The 27,580-nt window shown below is 41.2% G+C and overlaps 1 protein-coding gene across 1 annotated transcript; it reads right to left on the bottom strand.

Moving 5' to 3' along the window:
• Window positions 1-388: 388 nt before the first annotated feature.
• On the bottom strand, window positions 389-27,551 carry ICA1L (islet cell autoantigen 1 like). The gene is made up of 12 exons (XM_059702817.1): window positions 27,231-27,551; window positions 20,204-20,386; window positions 19,596-19,668; window positions 18,513-18,636; window positions 16,913-17,111; window positions 14,470-14,595; window positions 12,930-13,028; window positions 11,923-12,005; window positions 9,631-9,674; window positions 7,814-8,056; window positions 6,649-6,738; window positions 389-3,508 (listed from the first exon to the last, which is right to left on the bottom strand). Exons 2-12 carry the CDS (start codon window positions 20,363-20,365, stop codon window positions 3,393-3,395), a joined length of 1,359 nt encoding a protein of 452 aa, XP_059558800.1. The 5' UTR covers window positions 20,366-20,386; window positions 27,231-27,551; the 3' UTR covers window positions 389-3,392.
• Window positions 27,552-27,580: the final 29 nt, after the last annotated feature.

The following is a 27,580-nucleotide window of genomic DNA, read 5'->3' on the forward strand; positions in this document are numbered from 1 at the left end:
TTGTATTTCCATCCTAATTTAATTTGTTTTGTTTTTGTTGTTTTTCACTTGTTTGTTTGGTGTGGGATTTTTTTGTTTGTTTTTTTTAGTTTAGTTTAATTTCTGTATCCGAAGATTCTGGGGCTGCTTTATTGCTCAAGGTAAGGAAATGCGATGCCCGGGGCCCATTCTGGCTTCCTTCTTTTTACTTCCTGCCTCAGCGAATCAGGTTAAATGCTATGGCTTAGATTCCATAGGTTATTGCTTCTGAGCCCATGTTTTTGATATTGGATAGCTTGTATATTTTGCTACTGAGAGTATTTATACAAAGAACACATTCTGTGATGTCCCATATCTTCCAGTGCCCCTTCTGTAAGAAGTAAATGAGAAAGAATGAGTCTCACAAGGATATTCATTGCCCTGGTTTTATTTTCATTCTGTGGTGGATACACACACCCATTCAAACGACCTTCTCATTCCTGCAGTCCTCAGGAAAAACCCACGTTTTGAAACAGGGCAACAATAATGGGATCTGCATTGAGTACGTTAGGAAATAAAGTTTTCCGTTTATGCCATCTCATAATCTTTGTTAAAAGAGGCTCAGAGAAATAGAGCACATTCAAACTTCATTTGTCCTTATGCTGTGAGGCCTCTACGTTTCCAGATGGTCTGTAAAGGTAGTTATGGGAAATAAACATCCATAGTTGAAATACACTATATTGTGCAAATACCAAAACCTGTTTTGCTAAAATACAGTTTGTTTCTAACCATATCAGAACTATTTTTTACAGTTAATGAAAGATTCCAAGAAACATAGTTTCACCTTCTGATCTTAATATGCCCTGGTACTCCTGCCCTTCTGGTGAAGTGGTTGTAGCGAGATTAGACACAATTTCATTCTGTGGCTGGTCTAAGGTTAAATGCATTCTTATTTGGAATTAAAAGGTATATCTCCCCTCCTCCCCCTTTAATATAGAAAGCATCCATTTACTTTGAAAGCCTACGCTTGGTTAAGGTTAATTTGCTTCTTATTCCATGGTTGATTTAGATTTAGACAAATAGTAACTGTTCTGTAGTTTCCTTCACTCTCTACTGAATATGTGGCTGTCTTTCTTTATTAGCAATCTAAGCATAAAAACAATCATATTTCTGTTTCTGGCCCCTAAATGAATGAGTGAGCTTCAAATAAGTAATCTTGAGAAAATAGGGTTACCTTCATTTTAAGAACAAAGTGTCCAATGTGCTCTCCAAAAACAGTTGCTAGGACCTGCTGAAGGTATAACTAGACTTGCTGAAAGAGCAGTTAATAATGCATTTGGGTTAAATGGACAGCTACACACTCTGTTGTGTTGAAAATGTCAGAGACACAAGAACTGAATAATAAAAGTCCCTTGTATTTTTCTTTTCTTGTCTTTCTTCTTGTTGCTGTGGTTGGTTGGTTTGTTTGTTTGAGAACCTTTGTTCTTGGGAAATTGAGGGCAGCATCTCCTCACTTCCATAGTCTGGTATTCGGGATTCTGGCTTGGAGAGACCAGTGCTTTTCCTCTGTGTCATGGTGTCTTCGTTTGCACGAGATAACAGGGACTGCTTTGTATGCATGTGAGGAAGATAAATATATTTGAACTAATGCATTAGTGAAATACATTAGTAAAGGAAAAATGACACAAACTGAAGGCATAGAGTCAGCGTTTTCTGAAATACTCAAAGTGAGAGCAGAGTCACCACGGGTATAAAATTTAGATTGTGAATCGTAATCATAACCCTGGTGACTGGATCTTGGCAGAACAGAGACGGTATTGCATTCTGGAAAATTTCACTGAATAAAAAAAGAAGAGTTAAAAAAATACTTCTGAAGGGATAAGCAAATAAAGAAACAGGAAGAAGCATATGAAAAGATTTCAAGGAAAGACGTCATAGCCTTTTCCTGGGTCCATGTTTCTGACACTCAGATAAGATCTTTCCCGCCTACCCGGTCCTCGGCCACAGTGGTGGGGTGTTTTGGGGAGCCCGTGAGCAGTTCCATCGTGAGGCCAGACCCTCTGGGTGAGCCGTGGGCTGCATTTTACCTACGCCAGTCCATACAGCGACTCCAACTTGACAAGCAGTTCTCTTGTAAATAATAAGCAAGCCTCTTCAGAACTAAGAGCATATTGAAAACTTCTGTGAACAGCTAAGCTCAATGTTTTCCCATGGAGATGCAATGGTCTGGATGACAAAAACAGCACACTTGGGGAACTGCCCCCAAACCAAAGGGTCGGAAGAAAAGAGAGTAGGAAGTTGAGTGATTGATGTGTGTGTACGGCGGCTCTGTGTTCATCAGCTTCCACTAACTTCAATGAAATACCCTCCCCTCTAGTACTTAGGCTCAAAACGCTCTGAGTTTAACAGGTTTTCCTGAGCGATCAAAGACACCTCAGATGGTGCCACTCAAATGGAAAAGGGAAAGATAAGACACTCCCTTAGGGATCAGCTTTCTGTGATTCTGGCAGGAAGTACTCTGTGATAAAAACACGTCAAGAAATATGTAAACCTGCAAATAGATACGAGGACAGGGTGTTTAGGCTGTCTCCCTCATTCAGACAGAAGTTCCTGGGTAATTTCAGGAACACGGTTGTCAGTTGCTTAGGGCGTGTCCGCCCCCCTCCTCAGGGGGAATGTGAATACTGCCCATTACACTGGCAACGTGTCTGGACACTCTTGTGGTTGATGGCATGGAGAGAGATTTTTCTGTTTCTACAGTGGATGGACCTAGCAAATAAGTCATCCTGCTACTTCCCCCCGAAAACTCGATAATGGATTGAGGGGTGTCCATGATTTTCTATGAAGGAAAATTTAATATTACATTTTAGTCTCTTAAGTGGAGAAAACAAGCACCAAGTTTCTCTGTGAATTTAAAGCGAATTGAGTTCTCAAGCCTTATCCTACCTTTCTAACTAAAGACAAAACTGGCCTGGTTCTAGTGCTGTTTTCCATAACAGAGAACTCTCCTTGCCACTGTTTTATTTAAAACCCAACCCTAAATCACAACCCAATTTAACTGCTGTCTGTTATCCACATAAAGAATTCTCACAGCCAGCAAAGCAGCTTGAAGAAAGGGCTCTCCAGAGAAATAAGCCCAATCCCTTACGGAAGAATTCTTCCCAGCTGTTCTTTCAAAATAAACTTCTAAATCTATTTCAAACTAAGGAGTTCCTAATATTTCCCACATATTATCAACAGCTGCAAATCCAAGCTATTAAAGAGACAAGTGTATTCAAATGTGGTCCTTACCATCTGTCTAAAACTGGCTGACAAGGGTTATATATTCACAAGCAATGCTTTTGTGTATGGATTCAATAAGAACTCCTTTCCACAAAGGCAATATGTGGAGAAATTGATGTCTCAAGGCCTCTGAAGTGGCATTGGAACGTCAGTCAAGCATTAAGAAGTTCATCATCCGAGTGTCCAATGGCGTCTGGGTTTGAAAGCGGATCCATGTCTGCAAATAGGTTGAACCAGGCTGACATGCCTTGGTTACCATGGTTGGGAGCTATTAAAAAACACACACACATGTTAACGAGTCTCGGGTTTTTGAAATCACATTATTGTACCACTTTCATTATTTTAAAGTAGATGTTCCTTTTGAATACAAAAAAATTTAAGGCAACTGATAAGAATAAACTATCAATTACATCTCCTTAAGGATAGTTTTGACAAACTAATGCAGATACCCGTACTTGGCTGAGGCTCTTATGTCTAAGTGATTGCATGCTGCTCTGAGAAAAGGCCTGATTAAAAGTGCAAAGGCAGCAGTAGTCAAGTCTTCTGTGGTAGGTTTGCATGGTGTCAGCTGATTGCTAGAATTAGTGGGATGATCACATTGTAAGGTATAAAAATGTCAAATCACTATATTGTACACCTGAAACTAATATGACCAACTATGCTTAAATTAAAAATTTAATTAAAAATTTGCAAAACAAACCACCTGAATTTAATCACGTGGAACCCTCGCTAAAATTGAAATAAGAAGCATTCCAGTAAAAACAAAAAACAGTAGAACAGATGGACTATATCCTATTAAAAAGCCCGCATCCAAACATTTTTGAAAAGCTGTGTAACTGTTTCAGATTAAAGAGGTTAGAGACAAGTGACATGGCAAACGAATGCAATCCATAACCCTGGACTTGCCCTACCAGAGAGGGAAGTGCTACAAAGGACATTACTGGGCAACTCACCAAACTGGAACACAAACATGGCAGATTATAGAAAAGTATTATCTTAATATAAAGTTTCCCAAAGTTTATCATCATACTTTGTTTGTGCAAAACAATATACCTGTTCTTAGGAAACACAGATTGAAGTATTTACGGGTAAATGGTCATTATGTATGAAACTTATCCTCAGTTGGTTCAGAAATAAATAACATAAAGCAAATGGGGTAAAACACTAACAACAGGAGAATCTGAGCAATGGGTATACACATGTTCTTTGTGGTACTTTCATTTATGCAACGTTTCTATATGTTTGAAATTCTCTCTGATTAAAAAAGCTTTAAGAAATCAACATCAGTGCCTAAGATTAAAATGTATCTAAAATTCTGCAAGACAGACTGTGTCTGTTTTCTATGTGTACCCATATGGTAATTATAACATGGAGACGCTCTGCAGACACCAATATGTAAGTCCGCAATACGTTAGCAATTACTATGTACCAGGCCCTATGCTAATGAGCGCCTCATGTGTCAACAGGCATCCTGTAATCAAAGAGCATCTTCTGTCCCCAGTGGTGTTATCCACCATCAACGAACCTTCACACCAAAAAGAAAAGATTACAGAACTTAGTTTACCATGGCAAGATCACAAATTTCTATTCAGTTATTTCTACGGTGAGTGGTATTCAGGTCCAGCTGTCATTATAATTTATAAAGTATTATTTTATTAATTTACATTTATAAAATACTAGGGGCCCGGTGCACGAAATTCGTGCACTGGGTGTGGGGGGGGGGAGTGTCCCTGAGCCCAGCCTGCCCCCTCTCACATACTGGGAGCCCTCAGGCGTTGACCCCCATCACCCTCCAATCGCAGGATCGGCCCCTTGCCCAGGCCTGATGCCTCTGACAGAGGCGTCAGGCCTGGGCAAGGGACCCTCATTTCCCCCCATCACTGGTTCTGCCCCCAGCCCAGGCCTGATGCCTCTGGCCTAGGCATCCGGCCCGGGCAGCGGGGACCTGCAGCTGCAGTGGCCCCGCGATCGTGGGCTCCGCTTTAGGCCCAGGCAAGGGGCCCCTAGCTCCTGGGACTGCCAGCTTCGACCGTGCCCAGCTCCCATCGCTGGCTCCACCCCTACTTCCTGCTATCACTGGCCAGGGTGGAAAAGGTGCCTGATTCTCCGATCATGGCTGGGGGGCAGGGCAAAGGCGGCCCCAGGGCCGCCTTTGCCCTGCCCCCCAGTTCTTAGCTCCCCCCTGGGTTTCTGATCACTGTCAGTGGCAGGGGGCTTCTTCCTGCTTTCCCTTTCGCCTCCCTGCATTGTGCCTACATATGCAAATTAACCACCATCTTGTTGGCAGTTAACTGCCAATCTTAGTTGGCAGTTAACTGCCAATCTTAGTTGGCAGTTAATTTGCATATAGCCCTGATTAGCCAATGAAAAGGGTATCGTCATACGCCAATTACCATTTTTCTCTTTTATTAATGTAGATTTTTCTGGATACATTGTCTAAATTTATCTGAATTCGATTAATTGTTAATATGATAGCAAAGACCATCTTACCTAATAATAGACAAACATGTAAATTGACCATACCTTTGCTATGCTAACCAGACAATCAGGAGAGTATGCAAATTAACCTAACAAAGATGGCGGTTAATTTGCATATGTAGGCTCCAAGCAGTGGAGCGAAGCCTCAAGGCCCCGGGGCAGGCGGAGCAGTGAAGGCCTGAGAAAAGGCCTGGGTCCCAGTGCTGGAGGAAAACCGGTGCCAGCAGCCAGGGGGAAGGAAGGCCTATTGCACGAATCTCTGTGCAACAGGCTTCTAGTCCTATCTAAGAAAGAGGGAATATGCTAATTGACTCTCATGCTGTCACAAAGATGGTGACACCCACAGCCAATAAGAAGGGAATATGGTAATTGACTGCCCCACCCTCAAAGATGGCAGTGCCCACAGCCAATAAGGAGGGAATATGCTAATTGACTGCCCGCCCTCAAAGGTGGCAGCACCCACAGCCACAAGATGGCAGTGCCCAGTCCCCTCAGCCCTGCCAGGGCAGCAGGCACGCAGCAAGGCCAGGCCCACCCCCAGGTGGGCCCGGCCACTCCACTCACCTGCCTCCGGAGTCCCCCAGTCCCCTCAGCACCCCAGCCGCCCAGGGCTGGCCCGAGGCACAAGCAAACCTTGGATGGCGGCTGCCCAGCCACCCAGGGCCGCCCGAGGTGCAGGCAAGCCTCGGATGGTGGTTGCCCAGCTGCCCAGGGCCACCCGAGGCTCAGGTAACCAGCGCTGGCCGAGACTTGCACTGCCAGCAGTGGCAGCAGCAGAGGTGTGATGGGGGTGTCACCTTCCCCTGATCGCCGGGTCACCTCCCACCCCTGAGGACTCCCAGACTGTGAGAGGGGGCAGGCCAGGCTGAGGGACCCCCCTCCAGTGCATGAATTTTCATGCACAAGGCCTGTAGTAAATACATAACTTACCTTTTGTTGATTTCTTTGGACTCTGTGAAGGCACTGGCTGACTATCAGTGTGTGAGAGAGGAGGTTCGAATCCCCCTCTGGAGGCCCAACCTGAGGGGAGGGAAGGAAAGAATCATCCATTGCTAGTCAAATAGGAAGTAGCATCCGAAAAACAAGAAAAGGTAAAAATATCTAATAAGTCCTCCAGTCTTCATACCAGGGTAAGACTCTACAGTATAAGAGGTATAAAACACTTAGAATTTATCTGCAATTATGTGTTTTATTCAAATAATATGTTTAGTCCCAGCTAGATTTAGATTAGACTGCCTTCCATTTTTCAAAGTGCTTTTGAAATATGGTCACGTGCTACATAAGACACTTTGGCCACTGACAGAGACCCCATATACCACAGTGGTCCCATACCATTATAATGGAGCTGAAAGATTCATACTATCTGCCGCTTGGAGAGAGAACTGGAGGATGTGTGGAGGATGGACGAGGGTTTGGGAGATCTGTGAGGAGGACTAGCACAAACCCAGGAAGCCAAATGAGGCTCTCAGGGGCGCTGGTAGCAGAGAGGACCATGGGAAACTTGAGACATGTTTCAGAAAAAGAACGGACAGGACTTAGCAACCAATAGGAAGTGGGGAGCAGAGTGACCCCAAGGTGCTGGGTTGGACACAGGATGGAGGAACCGCGGGAGTAGAGAGAGTTCTCCACATATAAACAAAGCAGGCGACCCTTTCCTCAGGAGAACAGCCCGCCCCCAGCTCTCTGCTGCGGTCCCCACGCCGCAGGCTTGCCCACAAGGCTGCCACAGAGCCAGCCTCCAGAGCTGGAACCCACAGAAAGCACCTGCCTGCCCTTGGCCGGGGTGGCTTAGCAGGTCAAGAGTCTCAGACAAGACGCTGGTTTTCCATGTGGAGAAGATACCTGGGAACGTCAGAGAAGAAAAGGGGGGGCGTGTGGAGGGGCAGGAAAGCAGCCCCCGTTTCACTCTTGTGCATGGACTCCAGTGGTGGGATATGTGTTACTTTTCCAGCTGACTGGTGTGACTGCAGATTTTACCTCGTAGGACTGAAGTCAACTAAAATCAGCCTTTTTGACTTTAGCATCCACATGCACAGTGGTTTGTTTCACAAAGATAAATAAGTCATGGGCGTCCAAATGTGGCGGAGACACTCACTGTTGAAGGCTCCAGCAGCATGAAGGCCAAGGTCGAAGAGCTGGGAAGGAAGGAATCGTTGGGAATGAGCAAGGGGCTCGGACCCCACGGGAGGCTCCTGGAACGTGAGGCTCCCAAAGGCGGTCTGGCATTCTTGAGTAACTTCGCTAGAACTTGAAGAAGCAGGACTTAGGAGGTTGTTCAGAAATGAGAATTCCTTCTCAAAATCATCTTCCAGTGAATCTCCAGGTAAATCTTTTGCAACTGCCGAGTGACAACAAAAACAGAATGGCTTTTTTCTTTGTGAAGGAATGAGAGTAGGATGTAGGGCGAGCCAAATTTGTTTCATTGCTCTCACATTTTATTCACATAATTTTAATAAACTGATAGGAAGCGTATATGAAAATTATTTCTAATTAGATCAAAATGACCACATTTCACAATGAAGATATAACAGTTATGCATATGTACATGTAAAATAATTAACCAACCACCTATGTAAGACAGACTACAGGAGATGCAAGGAGAAATACAGATTAATAATAGGAGACTTTAATATATCACTCAGTAAAAAATAGTCCAAGAGGAGAAAAGATCTAAACAGCATAATCAATAAAGGTAGTTGTTTTGAATATATATAAACCCTAATAGAAATTATACCTTCTTCTCAAGCACACACTGAAATTCACAAAAATTAATTATACTAAGGTGCAAAAACCAGTGACTTTCATAAAGTAGAAATATTACAAACAACATGCTCTGATTACAATGCAATAAAATAAAATCATTTAATAAATGAAACCAAAAAACTAAAAGGCTCTTCCACCTGTAAATTTTAATACGTTCTATTAACTCTTGGTTCCAAGTGGAATGGAAAAATAATGATAAAGAAGACATTTTACATTACAGGGTGGGGCAAAAGTAGGTCTATAGTTGTTCATGTGGAAAATAATACAATAATTAATAAATAATAAGGATAAAACTTTGTTTTACATACTCACAACTGTAAACCTACTTTTGCCATACCCTGAATAATCCATGGGATACTTAAATAGCAATTAACAGAGGAAAAATCCTGACCCTAAACACCTTTATTAAATAAAAAAGAAAAAGAGGGGCTTCCAGCATGATGGTGAGGAGGCCAGTTTTTAAATAACTGGTGGGAATTATTTTTAAAATAACTATTTAAAATTCTCTAGAAATTGTTCCAAAAGCACACATCAAATAAAGAAAAATTTATTCAAAAAACCAATTAAAATTCAGAATGAATGAGAGACTGGCTCATGGATCCACACTCATTCACCGAGCCACACTGGCTGGGCAGCATATTAACTATTAATTAACAATTAATACTTGACAGTGGCTAAGAGAGTATTTCTTAAATGTTCTTACCCCCAAAATAAATATGGTAACTATGAGAGCTGATAGATGTGTTGCCTAATCTTGTTATGATAATAATTTTGTGACATCTATCTAATCATCACAGTATACACCTTAAACTTACAGAGTATTACAACTCAAAAAGCTAGAAAAAAATAAAGCTAACTCAAAAGTATTTGTACACAAGAGATTTGTAAAGTGACTTAAGAGGAGAGGCTTTCACAGACTGGGTGAATAAGGTGAAGGGATCGAGAAGTACAAATTGGTTAGAAAACAGGCCCGAGGTGTAAAGGACAGCATAGGGAGTAAAGTCAATAATACACAGTGAATAATATCGCGCGACCTACATATGTGTAGTCGATAATATCTTGATTTGTCAGTTTTTTTAAAAAATGTGACAAACTGTTTTGACATTTAAAATGTGATCGTTTCACATTTTAATGAATTTACCATCTTACCTGATTCACTTCTCAAGTTCACTTCCTCATTTGACAAAACTAACCTAAAGTGAAAACCAAAAAATGTAAAGATTTTGGTTAAAATACATTTGGGACTCATATTCCACAGTTTTACAGTGAGTGAGTGAGTGTGTGTGTGTGTGTGTGTGTGTGTGTGTGTGTGTGTGTGTGTTGTTTCGTTTTCAATTTTAAACTGGTTGTCCGGTAGATCTCTTAAAATCGGTCTCAGACAAATCCTGTTTCTCTATATCCACACAGACTGTGAACATAACCTTTCACCCCTTATTCATTCCGTAAACATTTACTGAGAATTGACAAAGAGCCGGGCACATGTTCAGCACTGCAGGCACTATGCTAGTGCTATATTATAGGAAACATCTGTCACCAAAGCCATTGAGTATAAAGTTTAGCTTTCAAGCACTGGAGGGTTTTTACTCAACAACAGCTGGGAACTAAAGAGAGGGGACGAAAACCTGTAGAAAAAATGGAGTACTCCAATTTGAACAACAAAGTGATGGTTGCAAAAGAACGCATTTGCCTAAAATATTGTCAGTCAATGCTAACTTTGAATGTTTATATCATCTATCTGGTGTAAAAATAAAAAACTGAGACAAAGATGCCCAGCCTGTGTGACGCGGTTGAGCATCGTCCCATGAACCAAGAGGTAACTGGTTTGATTCCCGGTCAGGGCACATACAAGAACCAACCAATGAATGCATGAATAAGTGGGACGACAAATTGATGTTTCTCTCTCTCTGTACCTCTCTGTCTCAAGTCAATTTAAAAAGAAGTATGAAACAAAGAAACTGCACACAGATTTAGTCATTATTTCTGGAATATAGCCTGTTTTTAAATAAGTTTTTAAGGTTATTTAAAATGCAATACAGTATTTAATTGCAAATACCGAAATAAGCCTACAGAGCAAATACATACTCATGACTTAGAAGGAAATTTCCAGTCTACCTACATGGCTTTTTAAGCAACTTGGTTGTGAGAGAAAGTGAGGTGCTTTGAAATCTGTTAACTCAAAAAGGAGGCTCTCATAAGCTGAAGGTACTACACGAGGAGATTTGGAATGAAAATTTCATGAAATGTGATAATAGAAAAAATTTACTAAGTTAAAATATCTAAATATGTATGATTTAACATATGATTTTTAATGTCAATGCAGAAGTTTAATTTATAACTATACATTTGATTATTTAATCTACATCCTAATATGTTTATAAATTCAAGTTAGCCAGAAAATTTGTTTCCCCACAGAGAAAAGAGGGAAATGCTTATATTACAGATCCCCTTCCACTCAACAGAAAATGGTTTATAATTGTTTGGGCCTTATTTCTGTGTTCCTCATTATACTCAGTGCAATCTGGTTAAAATGAGAAGTGAGGGGCAGCCCGGAAAGGAAAACAAAGAGAAGGTATAATGGTAGGGAGATGGGCAACCCAAGGGTGTGCACAGCCTGGCCTCCATGTCCAGGGATCCAGGCCCAGGCCCAGCTGTGGGTTTTGAGGATTTATTTTCTTTTTTTATTATTTATTTTTTTTCTTTATTGATTGAGGTATTACATATGTGTCCTTATCCTCCCATTGCCCCCCCCCCCCACTCATGCCCTCACCCCCTGGTGTCTGTGTCCATTGGTTAGGCTTATATGCATGCATACAAGTCCTTTGGTTGATCTCTCCCCCTTACCCCCACCCTCCCCTACCTTCCCTCTGAGGTTTGATGGTCTGACCGATGCTTCTCTGTCTCTGGATCTGTTTTTGTTCATCAGTTTATGTTGTTCATTATATTCCATAAATGAGTGAGATCCTGTGATATTTATCTTTCTCTGACTGGCTTACTTCGCTTAGCATAATGCTCTCCAGTTCCATCCACGCTGTTGCAAATGGTAAGAATTCCTTCTCTCTCTCTCTCTTTTTTTTTTTACCGCAGAGTTGAGGATTGATTTTCAATAGCTTCTGTCCTCGGAGCTGCTGGCACCTGTCCCTGCCTTTTGCAAGCTGCCCCTTCTGGGAGTCACTAGGTGGACACTCTTATTCAAGACGCAGTCTCCTCCTAAACTAGTATTGAATTTGAAGTTATCAGCCCAATCTGTTCGTACTCCTATCTTTGACTTTGCCCACCATGTTAAAAGTGAGAGAAAAAAAATAAGGCTTCAAAACAAATTTTTAATGTTCATTGGAAGAATGACGTAGAAATAAGTATTCGGTGAGCCAGAGAAGAAACAACTCCAAGCACACGGGGTGTCCAGGGCTTGCACGATACCATGTGTAACTTTTGACTGCTTACCTGCTGAGGTTTTCAGTGAGTGGACTGTTTTCTACTTGTTCTTTGTGGTCTCCCTCAAGCTTGCTCGAAGTGTCTTGTAGTTGCTAAGGGTAAGAAATTCCACGTTAAGTAGGTGAAAAGAGTCTGTTCCTCTTGTTGTGCAAAGAAAATGAGAATAAACATTCTAAAGAACGACATAAAATAGAACAGAAAACGAAAACACGAATTCAGAGGTATCAGACTGCAATATGTTATGTCAGAACACGACTTACAAAATCCAGACCAAGCCCCAGGAATATACAGTTGCAAAATGTGAATCCACCACAGATACCATGGCTAGCTTGAACAGAGCCACCAGCAACATTTTCAAGCTCCACTGAAAATAAGGCAGGAGGGTAAATGCAAAGGCTCTGAATCTTAGCCTACCAGGACGATAACCACAGGGTGGTAAGCCAGCTGCAGAGAGGGTGGACAGGAAGATATGCAAATCTCAAAAGTATTCTAATCATAGGCCGAGGGTACCTTTTATCTGTAGGTGTCACAGAAAGAGCTGGTCTAATGCAGTAGTCTTGTCAGCCGCAATCACACATATATAATGACCCAACTGGCATAAGTTTTCTATCATGAATCACATCTAAGATATGAGTGTGAAAATAAAGCAACAAATGCGTTCTTTAACCTATAAAACTGTCAGATAGGTACTCTGATCATTTTGTGAACCATTCTGTTAAGTTTTTACTTTCCATAATCTTTTATCTCTTTTGCATTTTTTCTTTTCACCTTCTACCTCTTTTTATTACCTGCTACTATTATGTTGAGCCAACCAGCAATATTGCCAAGTATTTTTTTTTATGTTGCTGATACATTTGGAATCAGGGAAGTGCAGAAAAATGACTGGCTGAAGGAGTGTAAAAAATGTTTGCCAGTGTCTTGTAAATTTCAAATTAGGCTTAGCAAAAAATAATTTCAATGTTATTACTCAAATGAAGTGTAACATATCTAGCAAATGAACATGGAAAGAAATGTACCTTGACGGCCACAAAGTCATAGGGATGTAAGCCAACGTAGGCCCCGTAGATTTGGGACATCGTTCGAGCCGTTTTCTCCCAGAATCCCAGCAGTGTTCTCTGCAGAAAAAGAAAAGGTGACGCTACAGTGCTGCTTCCTCTCCATGATTTGTGATTTGTTTCGGTGCCATTTTTCCTCCCTAGTGTAGTAGGTGAATAGTTGCCGGATAATAGGCAGAAACTGGAAATCCATGTCCAGGTTTGGGGAACCAGAAAGCAAAGTACATAGTAATTCTGCATAAGAATTGGCTCTGTTTCTGCATGTGTGTGTGTGTGCTGGCTGAATACAGCGCTGGGATGTACATTCGAGCCAGCAGACAGTAAGTACAGCCAAGAGCATGAAACTGGAGGATTAGAACACCTTCGGAGGAATCCAAAAGAAATGATAAAAGCACAAAGACCCCCTATTTGCATTAGGGGTATGTGTAGATTTTTATGAGAAATCTTAGAGGAAGGTAATATGTACCACTAAATTTGGCCTTTCATTTAGGGTTCAAGAAAGACTTGCTCCAAAAATGTGTCCCCAAGGCAACACCAGCAATAGACCAATTTCCTTGCTGCTTTAAGGTTCCTGTTCAGAGTGAGGGGGCTGAATGGAGACAATAAAGGAGAACTGAACTAGCAGCTACTGTGTTTCAGGCATTATGCTACACACTGTCAAACACTTTTATTTTCCAGTGCATCCTTTTTTTGGTTCTTGAATCCCACAGTGCTGAAGTGATTAGGTAGAGTCCCTCTTAGAAGCAGCAGTGAATGTCCATTTCCTTTCGTGTATTATTCTTTTTTATGTAAATGCAGTTTGTGCTCTTATTTTGCCATTTACAAATACATGTTAAAATCAGTAAGTGCTACTTACTAATATCTGTCTTATTCACTGTATGCTATTTGTGTGTGATTTGGGTTAGTCATATAAGCACAAGCGAGACTTTTGAGGTTACAGTGAGGTGGATGGCAACCCTGGCAAGGTAAAAAGAACACACAATGTAGAATTAGAGAACGTAGGTTTTTAAGCCCCAAATTCCCATTCCCTTTCATTCTCATAGGTTGCACTTTCCTCGTCCATACAATGACAGAAAATATAAAAAATTGGGGGGCCACAGCATCTTTGCTTCCAATGAAATTAGATGTAGAAGTTCAGAGTGGAGGAGCTGAAAGCCTGCCTTCTCGGCGTTCCGCCACGCCGCGACCCCCCCCCATCCCCCCCCCCCCCCCCCCCCCCCCCCCCCCGCCCAGGACCGGCTCCAGGTCTCTCTTTCTCTCCTAGGACACCGAAGAGAATCATGTGCAGCTACTGAGTAGGCGATCCCTAACCAAGGTCTTTTTCGGTCCGGGATTCTATGATTTTCTGACTGCCACAACCTCCATGAGTCAGTTTCAGCAAATCAAAGGAATCTGATAATTATGTATTTTGTTACATCCTTTGGACAACTTTTAAAAAGGAATCTCACCACTCATCTTTACTAGTACTACTGCAAGGGCACGCTGGCCATGGGGTGGGTACCTGGTAGGTAGCGAGTGAGTGGGAGAGCATGTTGCAGCGACTGGCTCCAAGGAGATCCACTTTCTGACAGACATCCATCTTCAACTTGTCAAAAGAAGCTTTGCTGCTTCTCACTTGGATTTGGACCTGGAACCACAAAAATGTTCACTATGATTACTGATAACGCAGATTATAAATGTTCCATGAAGTTTCATGGTACATATTTTCAGACACATGAAATTATAATAAAGAAAACAAATTCATTTTCCCCATATTATTATTTCATGATTAGTGGTCAAGGTTTTGGCTATTTTTAGTAATTATATGAGATTCTTTCCAGACGTCTTTATGCTGAGAAAGTATGCAATGATAGATGGAAAGTATATAGTTAAAAAGAAAAATCAGATTCCAAATAAAAAGTAACATCTAAAATTAATGATGGGTAATATTCAGGTAAGAGCAGAAGAATAAATGGAAAGGGGACATAAAGTATTGAGAAGCATTAATAGTAGTGTTAAATCATGAAGATATATTTATACATTTAAATACATTCCTATTCTATTTTTATATATAAGTTGAGTCATATGTCACCAAGTAGTGTGAATACTCAACTTTTAAATATACTCACTCATTCAACAAATATGTATAAGGCAGCTATTATGTGCCATGCTCTGTGCTGGCACTGGGATATTGTGGTGAACAAAACAGAGTTCATCCTCACCATCCCTGAGTGTGAAGCACAGGAAAAAAAGAATAAATAGTGACGATAATCTCAAACTGTGAAGATAACAGATAAATGCACAGAAATGGTGACTACTTTTTAAAATATATATATATATTTTTTTTCATTGATTTCAGAGAGGAAGGGAGAAGGAGAGGGAGAGGGAGAGGGAGAGGGAGAGGGAGAGAGAGAGAGAGAGAGAGAGAGAGAGAGAGAGAGAGAGAGAGAATGAATCATTGATTGGCTGTCTCCTGCAGGCCCCCCACTGGGCATCAAGCCTGCAACCTGGGCATGTGCCCTTGACTGGAATCAAACCCGGGACCCTTCAGTCCACAAGGCTGACGATCTATCCACTGAGCCACACCAGCCAGGGCTGGGTGACTACTTTTGATAAGATAACCAGGGAAGTCCTTGGTGGGCTTGTGCATGATGTTTGAACTGGGACACAAAGGTGGTGAGCGGGCCATGCCAAGACCCGGAGGAGGGCATTCCAGGCCCAGGGACAAGAGTCCTGGGCGTGGGAGGTGGGCGAGGACCTTATGTTTGCGGAACAGGAAGGAACAGAGTAGAACATACTCCTTGCTGGAGCATAAAAAGTAAGTTCAAGATGTGGCTGCAGAGGGTCCAAGGATCAGACTGTGCAGGGCTACTGGGGTCCAGATAAGAGGTTTGGATTGTATTCTTTTGTTTGTTTGTTTGTTTAATTGAGGTGAAAGTCACATAACATAACACCTAGCCATTTAAAAATTTACAGCTAAGTGACATTAATGCATTCACAATGTTGTGCAACCCCTACCTTGGACTGTATTCTAATTGGAACAGAATTATAGGTTGCCGTGGCCTGAGGCCATGTGTCCACCTACTTCCCAGATCTGTTGGGAGTAATCAGTGAGGCAAACCACTTGTAACTGCTGGTCTAGAATCAAGGCTTCAGCAATAGTGAATATGATTTTTACTATAGATACTCCAAATATTTATGAAATGAAAGAGTGAATAAATTTTATTAATCGTGTATGGTAAATTTAGGCAATGCAATTTATAATAAGGAGTGTATTCAGAAAAACATATGTCTATACATAGGTAGTTGCTTTAAAAGTTTGTGGTCAAACTACGTATTGTGGCAGAATGAAAAATGTGATCACTTTTCTTATACAGTGGTGCCTTGACTTACGAGTTTAATTCGTTCCGTGACGGAGCTCGTAACTCAAATCACCCGTATGTCAAATCAGTGGTGTTCACTGTGACGTTCGCTGTGCCAGCTAGCGGTGGGGTATCTGAAGCTGCTCGTAACCCGAATTTTAGCTCGCAACTCAAAGCAAAAAATCGGCCGAGAGATGGCTCGGATCTCGAAAAACTCGTTAGTCGGGACACTCGTAAGTCAAGTCCCCACTGTAATTCATAATCATGTTACCTGAATTTTTACATATATATTTTTCCTCATTAATAAACTATTTCCCTCCTGCAAAAAAAAAAGCCCCAAAGTCTAGGTAAGCAATGTTTCAAGGGTGGTTAAATGTATTATGAGGGAGATAAAGAAATTAATAGACAAGATCCATGGGTGGGGGTTGCCACTAAAAGGGTAAAACAAAAAATGTGGCAACCTTTTGTACTTCGACTGAAGCTCTCCAAGCAACCAGGAATTTATAACATACCATTTTGTCAAAAGTAGTCTGATCTTATGAAGTGATTCAGTAGAAGTTAAACAGGTTTGTGCACCAGGAAAAGAAGGGTGTGTTTTCATACTTTTCTGAACTTTTCCATTTGTTTTAAGGTGTCTGGGTCCAGCTCCTGGGACACGTCCTTCATCCACAGCAGAGCCCCTCTGTACTCCGTGCGTGCCTGCTCCATGCGATTAATTGTTGTCAAGGTATCGGATACCGCCCTTTGACTGAATGTTGCTACTTCTTGCTTAAGACGAGACAGCGGAGTATACAGGGCCAATCTAATGGCAAAGGGGTAAAAATCAGAGGGTTGTGCACGCCATAAGCCAAACAAAGCAAAAACAAAGGTTTATAACAACCATAAAGCGTAGTTGCTGTCCAGATGAGTCTGTACATAAGAAATTATTAAAATGCCTAAAAGGCTTTAGAAAGCAAATAAGGATCGCATAGCCAACTTGGAATTGTTGATAACGATGTGTCCGTATCTTTCTCTTTTCTTATTTTAGAAAACATATCATTTTTGTAACATGTTGGATGTTAATCCACATAGAAATAACCTCTCAAGTACATTTGCCATTTCTAAAGGAGTTCATGGGTAAAAGAGACCCTGTATTTATAAAGAACTATCTTATAAACAGAAAACCTTTTAATTGACAAATTTAGGGAAAACCTGGGTGTGGAAAAGCAGATAAATACTAGAAGAACTAATGAGGTTCGGGTTCTTAGCAGCTGAGGGTGAGGACAAAGAAACAAGGACTTAAGAAGCATCATTGCAACCCGGCTCCTCTGGTCTGCTTTTGACATTAGATAAAGCGTCGCACTGTATTGAGTGTCTCTTTGTCACATCCTTAAGGATGAACTTGGGCACTGATGTGGTGTTTCAGAATAAAACCACTTAAGTTACATATGGTCATTGCAGGTCTGAGAAGGCCTGATTTTATTTTCTTTGGAAAGTGCAAAGATTTTGGCTGTCTTTAGTAATTGTTGGAGATTCTTTGCAGCACCTATTTTTAAGATAAAAAAAAACTGCAAGATGATAAATGCAAAGTATATAATTAAGAAGAAAAAATTTCCTCTGCTTAAAAAGTTTGTATGTATTCATAGACAGTATAGTACCTAAAAAAGTGAAAAATATATACCTATATCTATTTAAATTTTAGCTATGCGATGCCTCTGTTACATTAAACCCCTTAAGAAGTTTAAATACAGGCCTAAAGTCAGTTTCTAGGAATTAAACAACTGAGGATGTCAATTTTTAAATAATTATTTAAAATACAAAATAAATAAGAGTTAGGTCTCAAAACAATTACATACTGCAATATATTTCTCTTTTAACCCTCGATTGGAATGATCAGTAACCTTTTTATTATTATTATTATTATTATTATTATTATTATTAGTTAAGGTATTACAAATGTGTCCTCATCCCCCCCATTAACCCCCAACCTCCCTCTGCCCCGCACACTCACGATCCCATCCCCCTGTTGTCCATGTCCATTGGTTTGGCTTATATACATGTATACAAGTCCTTTGGTTGATCTCTTCCCCTTACCCCCGCCCTCCTCTACTTTCCTTCTGGGGATTGACAGCCGATCAGTAACCTTTTCAACATGCACACTTAGGCACACACGTCAAACTGTCACACTGGCTACAGATTTAAGGATGATGCAAAACCAGGTAACCTTTGCTTGGCTGAGGAGCAGAGTGCCTTGCCTGTGGCGTCCATCAGTTTGCCAGCTTGCGTTGCATCTCGTTCTGCTTGAAACTTTAAAAAGAGCCCTAGCTCACTTTCTTCCTCTGACACAACTAGGGAAAAAATTACAGTATAGTTTGTTGTTTCAATTTTATCATCTGTTTAAAACACACACATCACTAGGATTCTCACAGAACGAATGATCTATGCATAAGAAATACTTGGGGGAAGAAGAAGACATTTTTAAGATGCAATTCCTGGGCTCCATTTCCAGAGATTCTGTTTTTTGTGTTTTTTTTGGTTTTTTGGGTTTTTTTTTAAGAGACAGAGAGGAAGGGAGAAGAAGGGAGAGGGAGAGAGAAAATCGATAGGCTGCCTCCTGTATGTGCCCCGATTGGGGATCAAACGTGCAACGGGTATGAGGCTCACCCAGGAATCGAACCGGCAACCTTTTGGTGCACGGGACAATGCTCAATCAATTGAGCCCACCGGCCAGGGCCAGATGGTTTTGATGCAGTGACTCCATGGAACTTGTTTTGGGAAAGATTGGTCTTTAGTAAAACATAAAAATTAAAATGACAAAATAAAACCACAGATGATGCATTTTCAAATGTGCAGATATGCATTTTAGGATTTGACCATTTTTTATTACGACAAGAGCAACTTGGTGGAGGGGTAGGGATGCAGACTTAACTGGAGTGAGTACCCAGAAAGTGGAAGGACAGGAATTAAGACTGTGCATACAGACAATAAGTCCAAATTTTCTGTTAAGGAGCAGAGGAATGGCATGGTAACTGCACAGGCAACTGGTGGGGGGTGTCAAGAGAGAGAGTTTTTAAGTGATGGAAGCAAATCCACTTAAGACTCTGAGCAGGAAAACCGAGCTCAGCAAAATGAATCTGTGTCGGAGAACTCCGGGGCTTTGAGAACAGGTCCCCGTAAATATTTCTATGTCATCATAAGAAACTGTTCCTAAAATCAGCTCAAGAAACTATTTTTACATTAAACATTTCATTCAAATAAGGGTTTCTATTACATTGGGATTACAGGATATATGTCTATGATTTCATACCATTGAGTCTTAGCTGGTACTTCTCAACTATCTTCAGAAGTTCAGTGCATGTCTCTTGAATGGAGTGAAAAACCTTGGAGACATACATTTTGTTAGGACAGTTTAGAGAACCATAAACAAACACAAAATACCTGTTGTATGCACTTCAAAAGCGGAACATTTTCTTGTACGTATTATGTCTATTTTCCTGGACTGGGATGCACTTCAGTTTGGAGTTTGTTTCTGATGTAGAAAACGCATTGAGATTTCCCTCATGATGTTTGGGGAAGACATGGAGATCAATACATGGGAGCTAATAGAAGTTTCAAACTGTGGAGTTTGTCCTCCCCTCAGCTCCAAACTAAATAGCAAAATGGCAAATCCAATGAAAACCGCATCCAGCATTGCCAACCACAGATCAGAGAGTATAGATAACCTTAGAAAACGTTGACTCGGACTCTGGCTCTTCTCTAACATTGGTCTAAGCAAGAGAGGTCAGTGAATTTACCATACAAATTAATAATGTATTATAACATTAAAAATAAATTACCTGTAAATTATTTTTGTTTAGAATTTTCCACGTAATCCCTTTATTACTACTGTTGCTAACAGCTCACAGAAAAGTTTACCTCCAGTTTAGCATCCAGTTCTGCGTCCGATGCCACCACGTGCTCATCCTCCTTTTTCCCGGTGGCTTTGATGAGGACCTGTTTAGTTTTCCAGTATTTCTTTTGCATCCTGCTGACTACTGACTGGTTATCTTCTGCTCTAGGTTGCCCAAAGGAATCCATGGAGTGACTACAAGGAACAAACTAAAAGTAAAGGTATTTATTTATTTAATTTATCTTTACTGTTGAAAGTATTACAAGTGTCCCTCATCCCCCCCCCCCCCGTGACACCCTCCACCCTGCTTCTGCCCTAAAATTAAAGGTCTTTAAAAAAGTATTTTCAATAATAAATACTTGTTAGCCAACTGTTAATCTAATTAGAAAACTAAAAAAAGATGCTAAGTAGAATATTAATGTTAACAGCTAAACATGCTAATGTTGGCTTTGTATGAGCTAAATAATTATAACTTGCACAAGGAACAGGCAAAAAGAGTAATGATACGTAATTCCAGTTAGGTGACAAAAGTAATGAAACTGTTATGATTTTGCAGTAATGGCTGGAAATAGTTCTATTTTATCTGACCAATTTTCTATTTGTTGACATTTATCAGTTTCTAATATTTGTAATAATACTGCAAAATGAATTTGTACACACATCTTTGCATATCACTATCATTTCCTTAGGAAAACACCCTTTAGTTATAACTATGTCAGAAGAATACACATTTTGTTTAAAAAAATTTTTTATTGATTTCAGATAGGAAGGGGAAGGGATAGAGAGAGAGAAACGTCAATGATGAGAGAGAATCATCCATGAGCTGCCTCCTGCACCCCCCTATTGGGTATTGAGCCCTGACTGGGAATTGAACTGTGACCCCCTGCTCCATAGGTAGATGCTCAACCCCTGAGCTACATCAGCCAGGCAGAGAATATATATTTAATAAATATTCTCAGATATGCAAAGATTCAAATACATACTCTTCTTTAAAAATCACTCCAAGAGCCCTAACCTGTTTTCTCAGTGGTTAGACCGTGTCAACCCACGGACTGAAGGGCCATGGGTTTGATTATGGTCTCTCTCTCTCTCCCTCCTCCCTTCCACTCTCACTAAAAAAAAAAAAAAAAAAAAAAAAAAAAAAAAAAAAAAATATCCTCTGGTAAGGATTAACAAACAAATAAAAAAATCACTCAAAGAGATACTTTAGTATCCAAAAATAAAGATCTTAGGTACAAGGGACATCTCTTATAACAAGAGATAGAGATGGAAATTGTAACCTGTAAAATTAAAAATTAATGTTGAAGTGATTGTTCTGAACATGGTTAACATGACTATATAAGGAAAGGCACATGTGAAAAAGTGTTCCTTAAGGAGAAGTAAGTAAAGAAATAATAATAGTTTTGTTTGTTTTTTAAATATATTTTATTGATTTTTTACAGAGAGGAAGGGAGAGAGATAGAGAGTTAGAAACATCGATGAGAGAGAAACATCGATCAGCTGCCTCCTGCACATCTCCTACTGGGGATATGCCCGCAACCCAGGTACATGCCCTTGACCGGAATCGAACCAGGGACCTTTCAGTCCACAGGCTGACGCTCTATCCACTGAGCCAAACCGGTTTCGGCAATAATAGTTTTTAAAGCCCAAATTAGTATGATAAATGCAAACTTCCTCTTAAAGTCAAAGAACCTTAAATCATAGAAAACAAAATACTATATCCAACTGTATGCTATTTGGGATCCACCTAAAACAGCAAGCAGTATTATGTTGTAATGCATTCGACAGCATTAGACAGAGCAAGCAGCATTATACTGTTTTGACTCATAGTCTTGAGGGAAAACTTGCAGTTCCTCTTTCCCCTCCAATTTCTCTCGCTTTTGGTTGCCTTTGACTTGCTCTTGATTAGTTCCCCCACCCAAGACTGTTATTAGCCTGAGGGTCAGTCCAACTGCATGACAAACTACTGATCTCTTCCTAAGTGGACTGCAGGCTTAGGCCCAATCAATTAGGAGAACAAAATCTAGGAAGGATCAGAAGAGAACATCTATTCCCTCCCTCGGGCAGTACTCTCCTGGCCTCTTTCCACTCCCTCACTATCTCCTTGGTGGAAAGAAAGAGTCACTTATCTGACGGGATTTGAGAGCAAAAAACTTCGTCTTCCTTTTCCTCTCTGGAAGCTATCCTACCTGCAGAGCGCAGGCAGTCCCTGCAAGGGGAGGACGTTAGCTGGTGGGTAAATCTGCAAACAGTGACATTTGCATATTTGTGGGTTTTTTGACTGAGGGCAATACTATATACGCTTGCCACTGGGGACAGGTTGAGCAGAAAACCAAACCTTGCTGGTTTGATATATCAGATGATAGAGGTTGCGGTTTTGACCTTGGTCGGGGCACATACAAGAATCAACCAACGAATGCATAAATAATTGACACAACAAAGTGATTATCTCTCTTCTCTTCTCTTCTCTTCTCTTCTCTTCTCTTCTCTTCTCTTCTCTTCTCTCTCTTCTCTCTCTCTCTCTCTCTCTCTCTCTCTCTCTCTCTCTCTTTCTCTCTCTCTCTCTCTAAAAAAAAAAAAAAAAAAAAGTCTGGGATCAAACTGTCCCTCCTTTAAAATAAGCTTTATTTTCCCCTTTAAATATTTTAGAGAGCTACTGTCCCCTCAAATATTTTCAGCCATAATTTCTTCTTTTTATCTGAGTCTATTAGGTATTATTCTTTATATGTCTTAATGGCTCATTTTATATGTGTCTCTGTACTATATTTTTTAATAGATTCCTCAGTACAATCTTCCAATTTATGAATTCTCTTTTCAACTCTGCTCAGTCTAGAGTTGATCCCAGCTTTTGAGTTGTTTTTTTTTTTTAAATTCAGTGACTTTCTTTAAAAAAAAAAAAATCTAAGATATCTAAGTGATTCTTCTTCATATTCTCCTAATTTCTTATCCTTTTAAATGGCCTTTATTCCATAATTTTTCTCTTTGTACCCTAAATGTATAGAATTTTTAGACTTCCCATACAATTATTTTCATTTGGAGTGAATTATTGTTTCAAATTTTGATTTTCTTGGCGAAATTTTGCAGGCTCCTTATGAGTACAGACTAATGTTTTTCCTTTTTCTTCTCTGTGGTTATTCCTCCTTCTCTAGTGGTTATGGAGTTTTCTTTACCTTCGGTGGGTTCCACAGTGTACTACACGGATATGTTAGGGGCCCTGGTACAGCGATATCTGAACTACTGCTTCTGTAATCAGCCAGTTGAAGGAACGTGGCCTGGGGAACATCTCATTTCCACTAGCCTGCAGGGACTGAACACCCAGGTGCCAGGGCCCACTCTTCCGGTGAGAGCTCAGCCCTCCCGCTGTAGCACCGCTCACCACTTTGTCTTTCTGTTTTGTTTCTGGTGCGTGTTTATCTTATTATCTAGCCAAGGCACATATTTTGGGGTTTGTTTTTTGAATGACTATTATGAGTTTGGAGCAAACCTTACAATGTCATCTAAATAGAAATCTTCTTTATTTTTAAAAAGAGTACTGTTTGTTTTTTTTACTTGAACGCAGTCATCACATAGAAGACTTTCATTTTTGTCCTTTACAATAATTGAATTTTTAGTTATCTCCTGTCTTTAGAGTACAAATCTTTTTTTGTTTGTTGGTTTGTTTTTGTTAATCCTCACCCGAGGATATTTTTCCATTGATTTTTAGGGAAAGTGGAAGAGAGAGGGAAAGACAGAGAGAAACATCCATGTGAGAGAAACACATTGATCGGTTGCCTCCTGCATGTGTCCTGACCAAGGCCCAGGCCCGGGAGGAGCCTGCAACCAAGGCACGTGCCCTTGACCAGAATCTAACCCGGGACGCTTTGATCCTCAAGCAATGCTCTATCCATTGAGCCAAACAGGCTAGGGCTAGAGTACAAATCGTAAAACAAATCAATACTCACTTTAGCAGCAGTTCTGTACTCACTTTACTTATAATATCCCATTACTGTGACAACACTGAAAAGCAAGCAAAACAGACTGATGGTAATGTGCAAACTGAAGCACCAAAATCCCCTTGGAAAAGATAATCTGTGAAGACTTTTGACTAAATATAACATTACTGTTTAATGCAATTAGGAAAATATACTAAGTCAGGTTTGCTGTTTAATGTTAATGCAGTATTCCTGATTACTCTGGCTCCCAAGCCATGAATTTTCTCATAAACACAATCAGCTTTCTTCAGAATCACAGTTTGTTAATGATTCAACTTTGGGGTGGGGGTGGAGGGGAATTGTTGTATAACAATTATAATTGTTAAAAATGTTTACTTGAGCCCTAACCGGTTTGGCTCAGTGGATAGAGCATCGGCCTGCAGACTCAAGGTTCCCAGGTTCGATTCCAGTCAAGGGCATGTACCTTGGTTGCGGGCACATCCCCAGTGGGGAGTGTGCAGGAGGCAGCTGATCGATGTCTCTAACTCTCTATCCCTCTCCCTTCCTCTCTGTAAAAAATCAATAAAATATATTAAAAAAAATGTTTACTTGATTGTCAGGACAGTTATATCTTTTTTATTTTGTCTTTTAATATTTTATTTATTATTGCTATGCAATGCTAGCAAGCCTTTATTCAAAGATGAGAGTCACTCATTCATTCATTTATTGTTAAATATATATTAAGTAGCTACACTTTTTTAAATTGTTTTATTGTTTAAAGTATAGTAGCTATACTTTTATGTAGCAACTTTACTTATCTGAAAATTGACTAGAATTAGTAAGTTCATAAAAAGTCTGAGACATTAAAATAGTTATTACACAGACTATGTATTAAATCACATATATGTTACTTATAAGAAAGCTCCTATTCTCCTCTCCCGCCAACAATATCACACCTAATTAATAACAGAAATAGGGTTAGAATTCAGGCATGCTGGCTATCATGAGTGAAATATTGAAGAAAAGCAGAGATTTTAATAGCATGAGGCAAGGAAATGTCATTCTAAATATTGGCTAAAGAAGAGAAGGTAGATTGATGATAGATTGTAGAGATCTCTAAACTCTAACAGATAATAAAGGTTTTGGAGCCAATAAAGGTTTTGTTTTATATGTTTTTATTTATTTTATTTATTTATTATTTGTTATTTTTTAAAAAATATATTTTATTGATTTTTACAGAGAGGAAGGGAGAGGGATAGAGAGTTAGAAACATCGATGAGAGAGAAACATTGATCAGCTGCCTCCTGCACACCCCCTACTGGGGATGTGCCTTTTTATTTATTTTAAAGAGAGGAAGGGAGAGGGAAAGAGAGAGATAGAGATAGAAACATTGTTGAGACACATCTATCAGTTGCCCCCTGCACACCCCTTATTAGGGATCCAATCCTTGACCTGGTGCATGGCATGACGTTCAACCAACTGATTCATAGGGGTTGGGCCCAGTGGAGGTTTGTGAGTAGCAGAAAGACTAAACAGAAAGTTCAGAGCAATCTTCCCATATTCTAGACATGATCTAATAAGAGACTGGGACCAAGCCTGGCCCAGGCCCTGGGGTTGGAGGCTCAATCCCCAGTGGGCAGCCTTCAGGAGATAGCCAATCAATAATTCTCTCTCTTCACTGATGTTTCTCTCTCTCTCTCCCTCTCCCTTTCTCTCTGAAATGAATAAAAACATATTTAAAAAAACAAAATAAAAGTCTGTCACACCTCATCTGTTGTTAGAGAATATTAATTTTATTGTTTTATAACAAATATTTGTAGTAAAGATGTGGCTTCCTAGTTTTCCCACCAGGCTGTTTGCAGTTTTTGCACTTTGGCTGATCTGTAAGCCCTCATCTATCTCTAAAATTATAATGATTTGTCCAACAACTGTAATTAGTTGTAATTAAAACAGTCTTCCACATAACTGTTTCAATGGCTAGATGTACAGTAATTTTGCACTATTAAACAGATACAGACATTTCCAAGAATACTTGGTATGTTAGGCACAGACCACCATTATCAAACGATTAAAAATTTATCACATAACAATATGTACATACCATTAGATGATTATTTTGCCCACAAATGTATAATTAAGTCCTACTAAAGGATGAGGCACCGGTAGCTACCATAAATATTCATGTGAAGATGATTAAAGTAATATCATCTTACAGTACGTTGCCTAACTTAGAACTAAATAAATCAATACATAAATATTTATAGAGAAAACCAAAAACCACGGGTAAACGTTTTCTTCCCAAGAAGCGATTTCACAGTGGCCTACAGTCCAGAATAGCTTTTTTGCTCTGTGCCTCAAGATCATCTATTTAGATAATCCCACCCCCTCTGCTGGCAAACCCGCGGCATTCGCAGGGTCGGTTGCCAGGATGGGTTTTTTTCTCTCCATCTTTCTCAGGGCATCAGGTATCTGACCAATGACATCATTTGGGCACCTGACCAGATAGATGATCGGTGTTTCCACAAGCAGGATCCCTGCGTGTAAGATTTGTGCGCGGACCCCCATCCCCCACCCCTATCCCCACCCCCGCTCGTGCATTCCGCTGTTCGCCGTAAACCGCGCATTCACTGATGTTTTGCTTGTACCCATCGCTTGCCACTTCGTTTCTGAAGACGTATCCGAATAATGACAGAAATGAGCACAGCAGAAGGAGGTCATCAGGCCAGCACCTACAGGCTGTGAGCATTTGCCTCTAATGGAAGGATCATCCCCTTGGAGAGAAATCACCCAAACCAGCCTCAGGCCCCGCGCGCGCGCTCGCGCGGGTGGACGCGCCGTTGGTCCCGAGAGGACCCAGCGCCGCCAAACCCACTCCCAGCGGGTTCTGCCCAGAGGAGATCGGACCGGGAGGGAGGGAGGGAGGGAGGGCGGGCCCAGGGGCCGCCCAGGGGCCGCGGACCCCGAGGGAACCGCCGAGGCCAGCGAGGCCCGGAGAGATCCCGTGCGTGCGCTCCCGCGGCGTCTGCACCTGGGGGCGTCGCCATGGAAACCAAGGGTTTAGATTAGAGGCTGGTCCCGGGTGGTCCAGGGAGGGCGCGGCCGGTGCCGCCGGGGGTGAAGCGGACAGGGGAGGCGCACTCACCGCCACGCCGGAGTCTGCTCGTCGCGCACGGCTGCGCGGAGGTCCGTCCCCGCGGCCCCCGTTCCCGCAGCTGCCGCCCGCGAGCCCCGAGACGCCGCCCGGTCGCTCCCGCAGGCCGTGGCCCGTCCCCTCAGCCCCCCCCCCCCCCCAACCCCCTCGCGCACCGCTGCGCGGAGGTGTCGGGCTTCGGTTGCGGGAGGCGGGAGATTTAAACCCGGCGCCCCCGCGGGTGCCCGCGTTCGCTCCCCTGTCGTTCCCGCCTAACCCGACGGCCCCACCTCGGGCTCTGTCGGTTCTCGGATAAACCCAGGACCCTCTCCGGCCTCTTTACCGAACCGGGTGAAAAGACA

The sequence above is a fragment of the Myotis daubentonii genome, chromosome 7 (genome assembly GCF_963259705.1).
Source record: "Myotis daubentonii chromosome 7, mMyoDau2.1, whole genome shotgun sequence".
NCBI classification, from domain to species: domain Eukaryota; kingdom Metazoa; phylum Chordata; class Mammalia; order Chiroptera; family Vespertilionidae; genus Myotis; species Myotis daubentonii.

Bases quoted from the DNA above. Each gene is read 5' to 3' on its own strand.
- ICA1L (XM_059702817.1), bottom strand. From the start codon at position 20,365: ATGGATTCCTTTGGGCAACCTAGAGCAGAAGATAACCAGTCAGTAGTC. The intron at 14,596-16,912 runs GTATGAAAACAC...TTGTGGTTCCAG, and splicing joins AAATGGAAAAGTTCAGAAAA to GTCCAAATCCAAGTGAGAAG. The intron at 3,509-6,648 runs GTAAGTTATGTA...GTTTTTTAATAG, and splicing joins TCCAAAGAAATCAACAAAAG to CTCCCAACCATGGTAACCAA.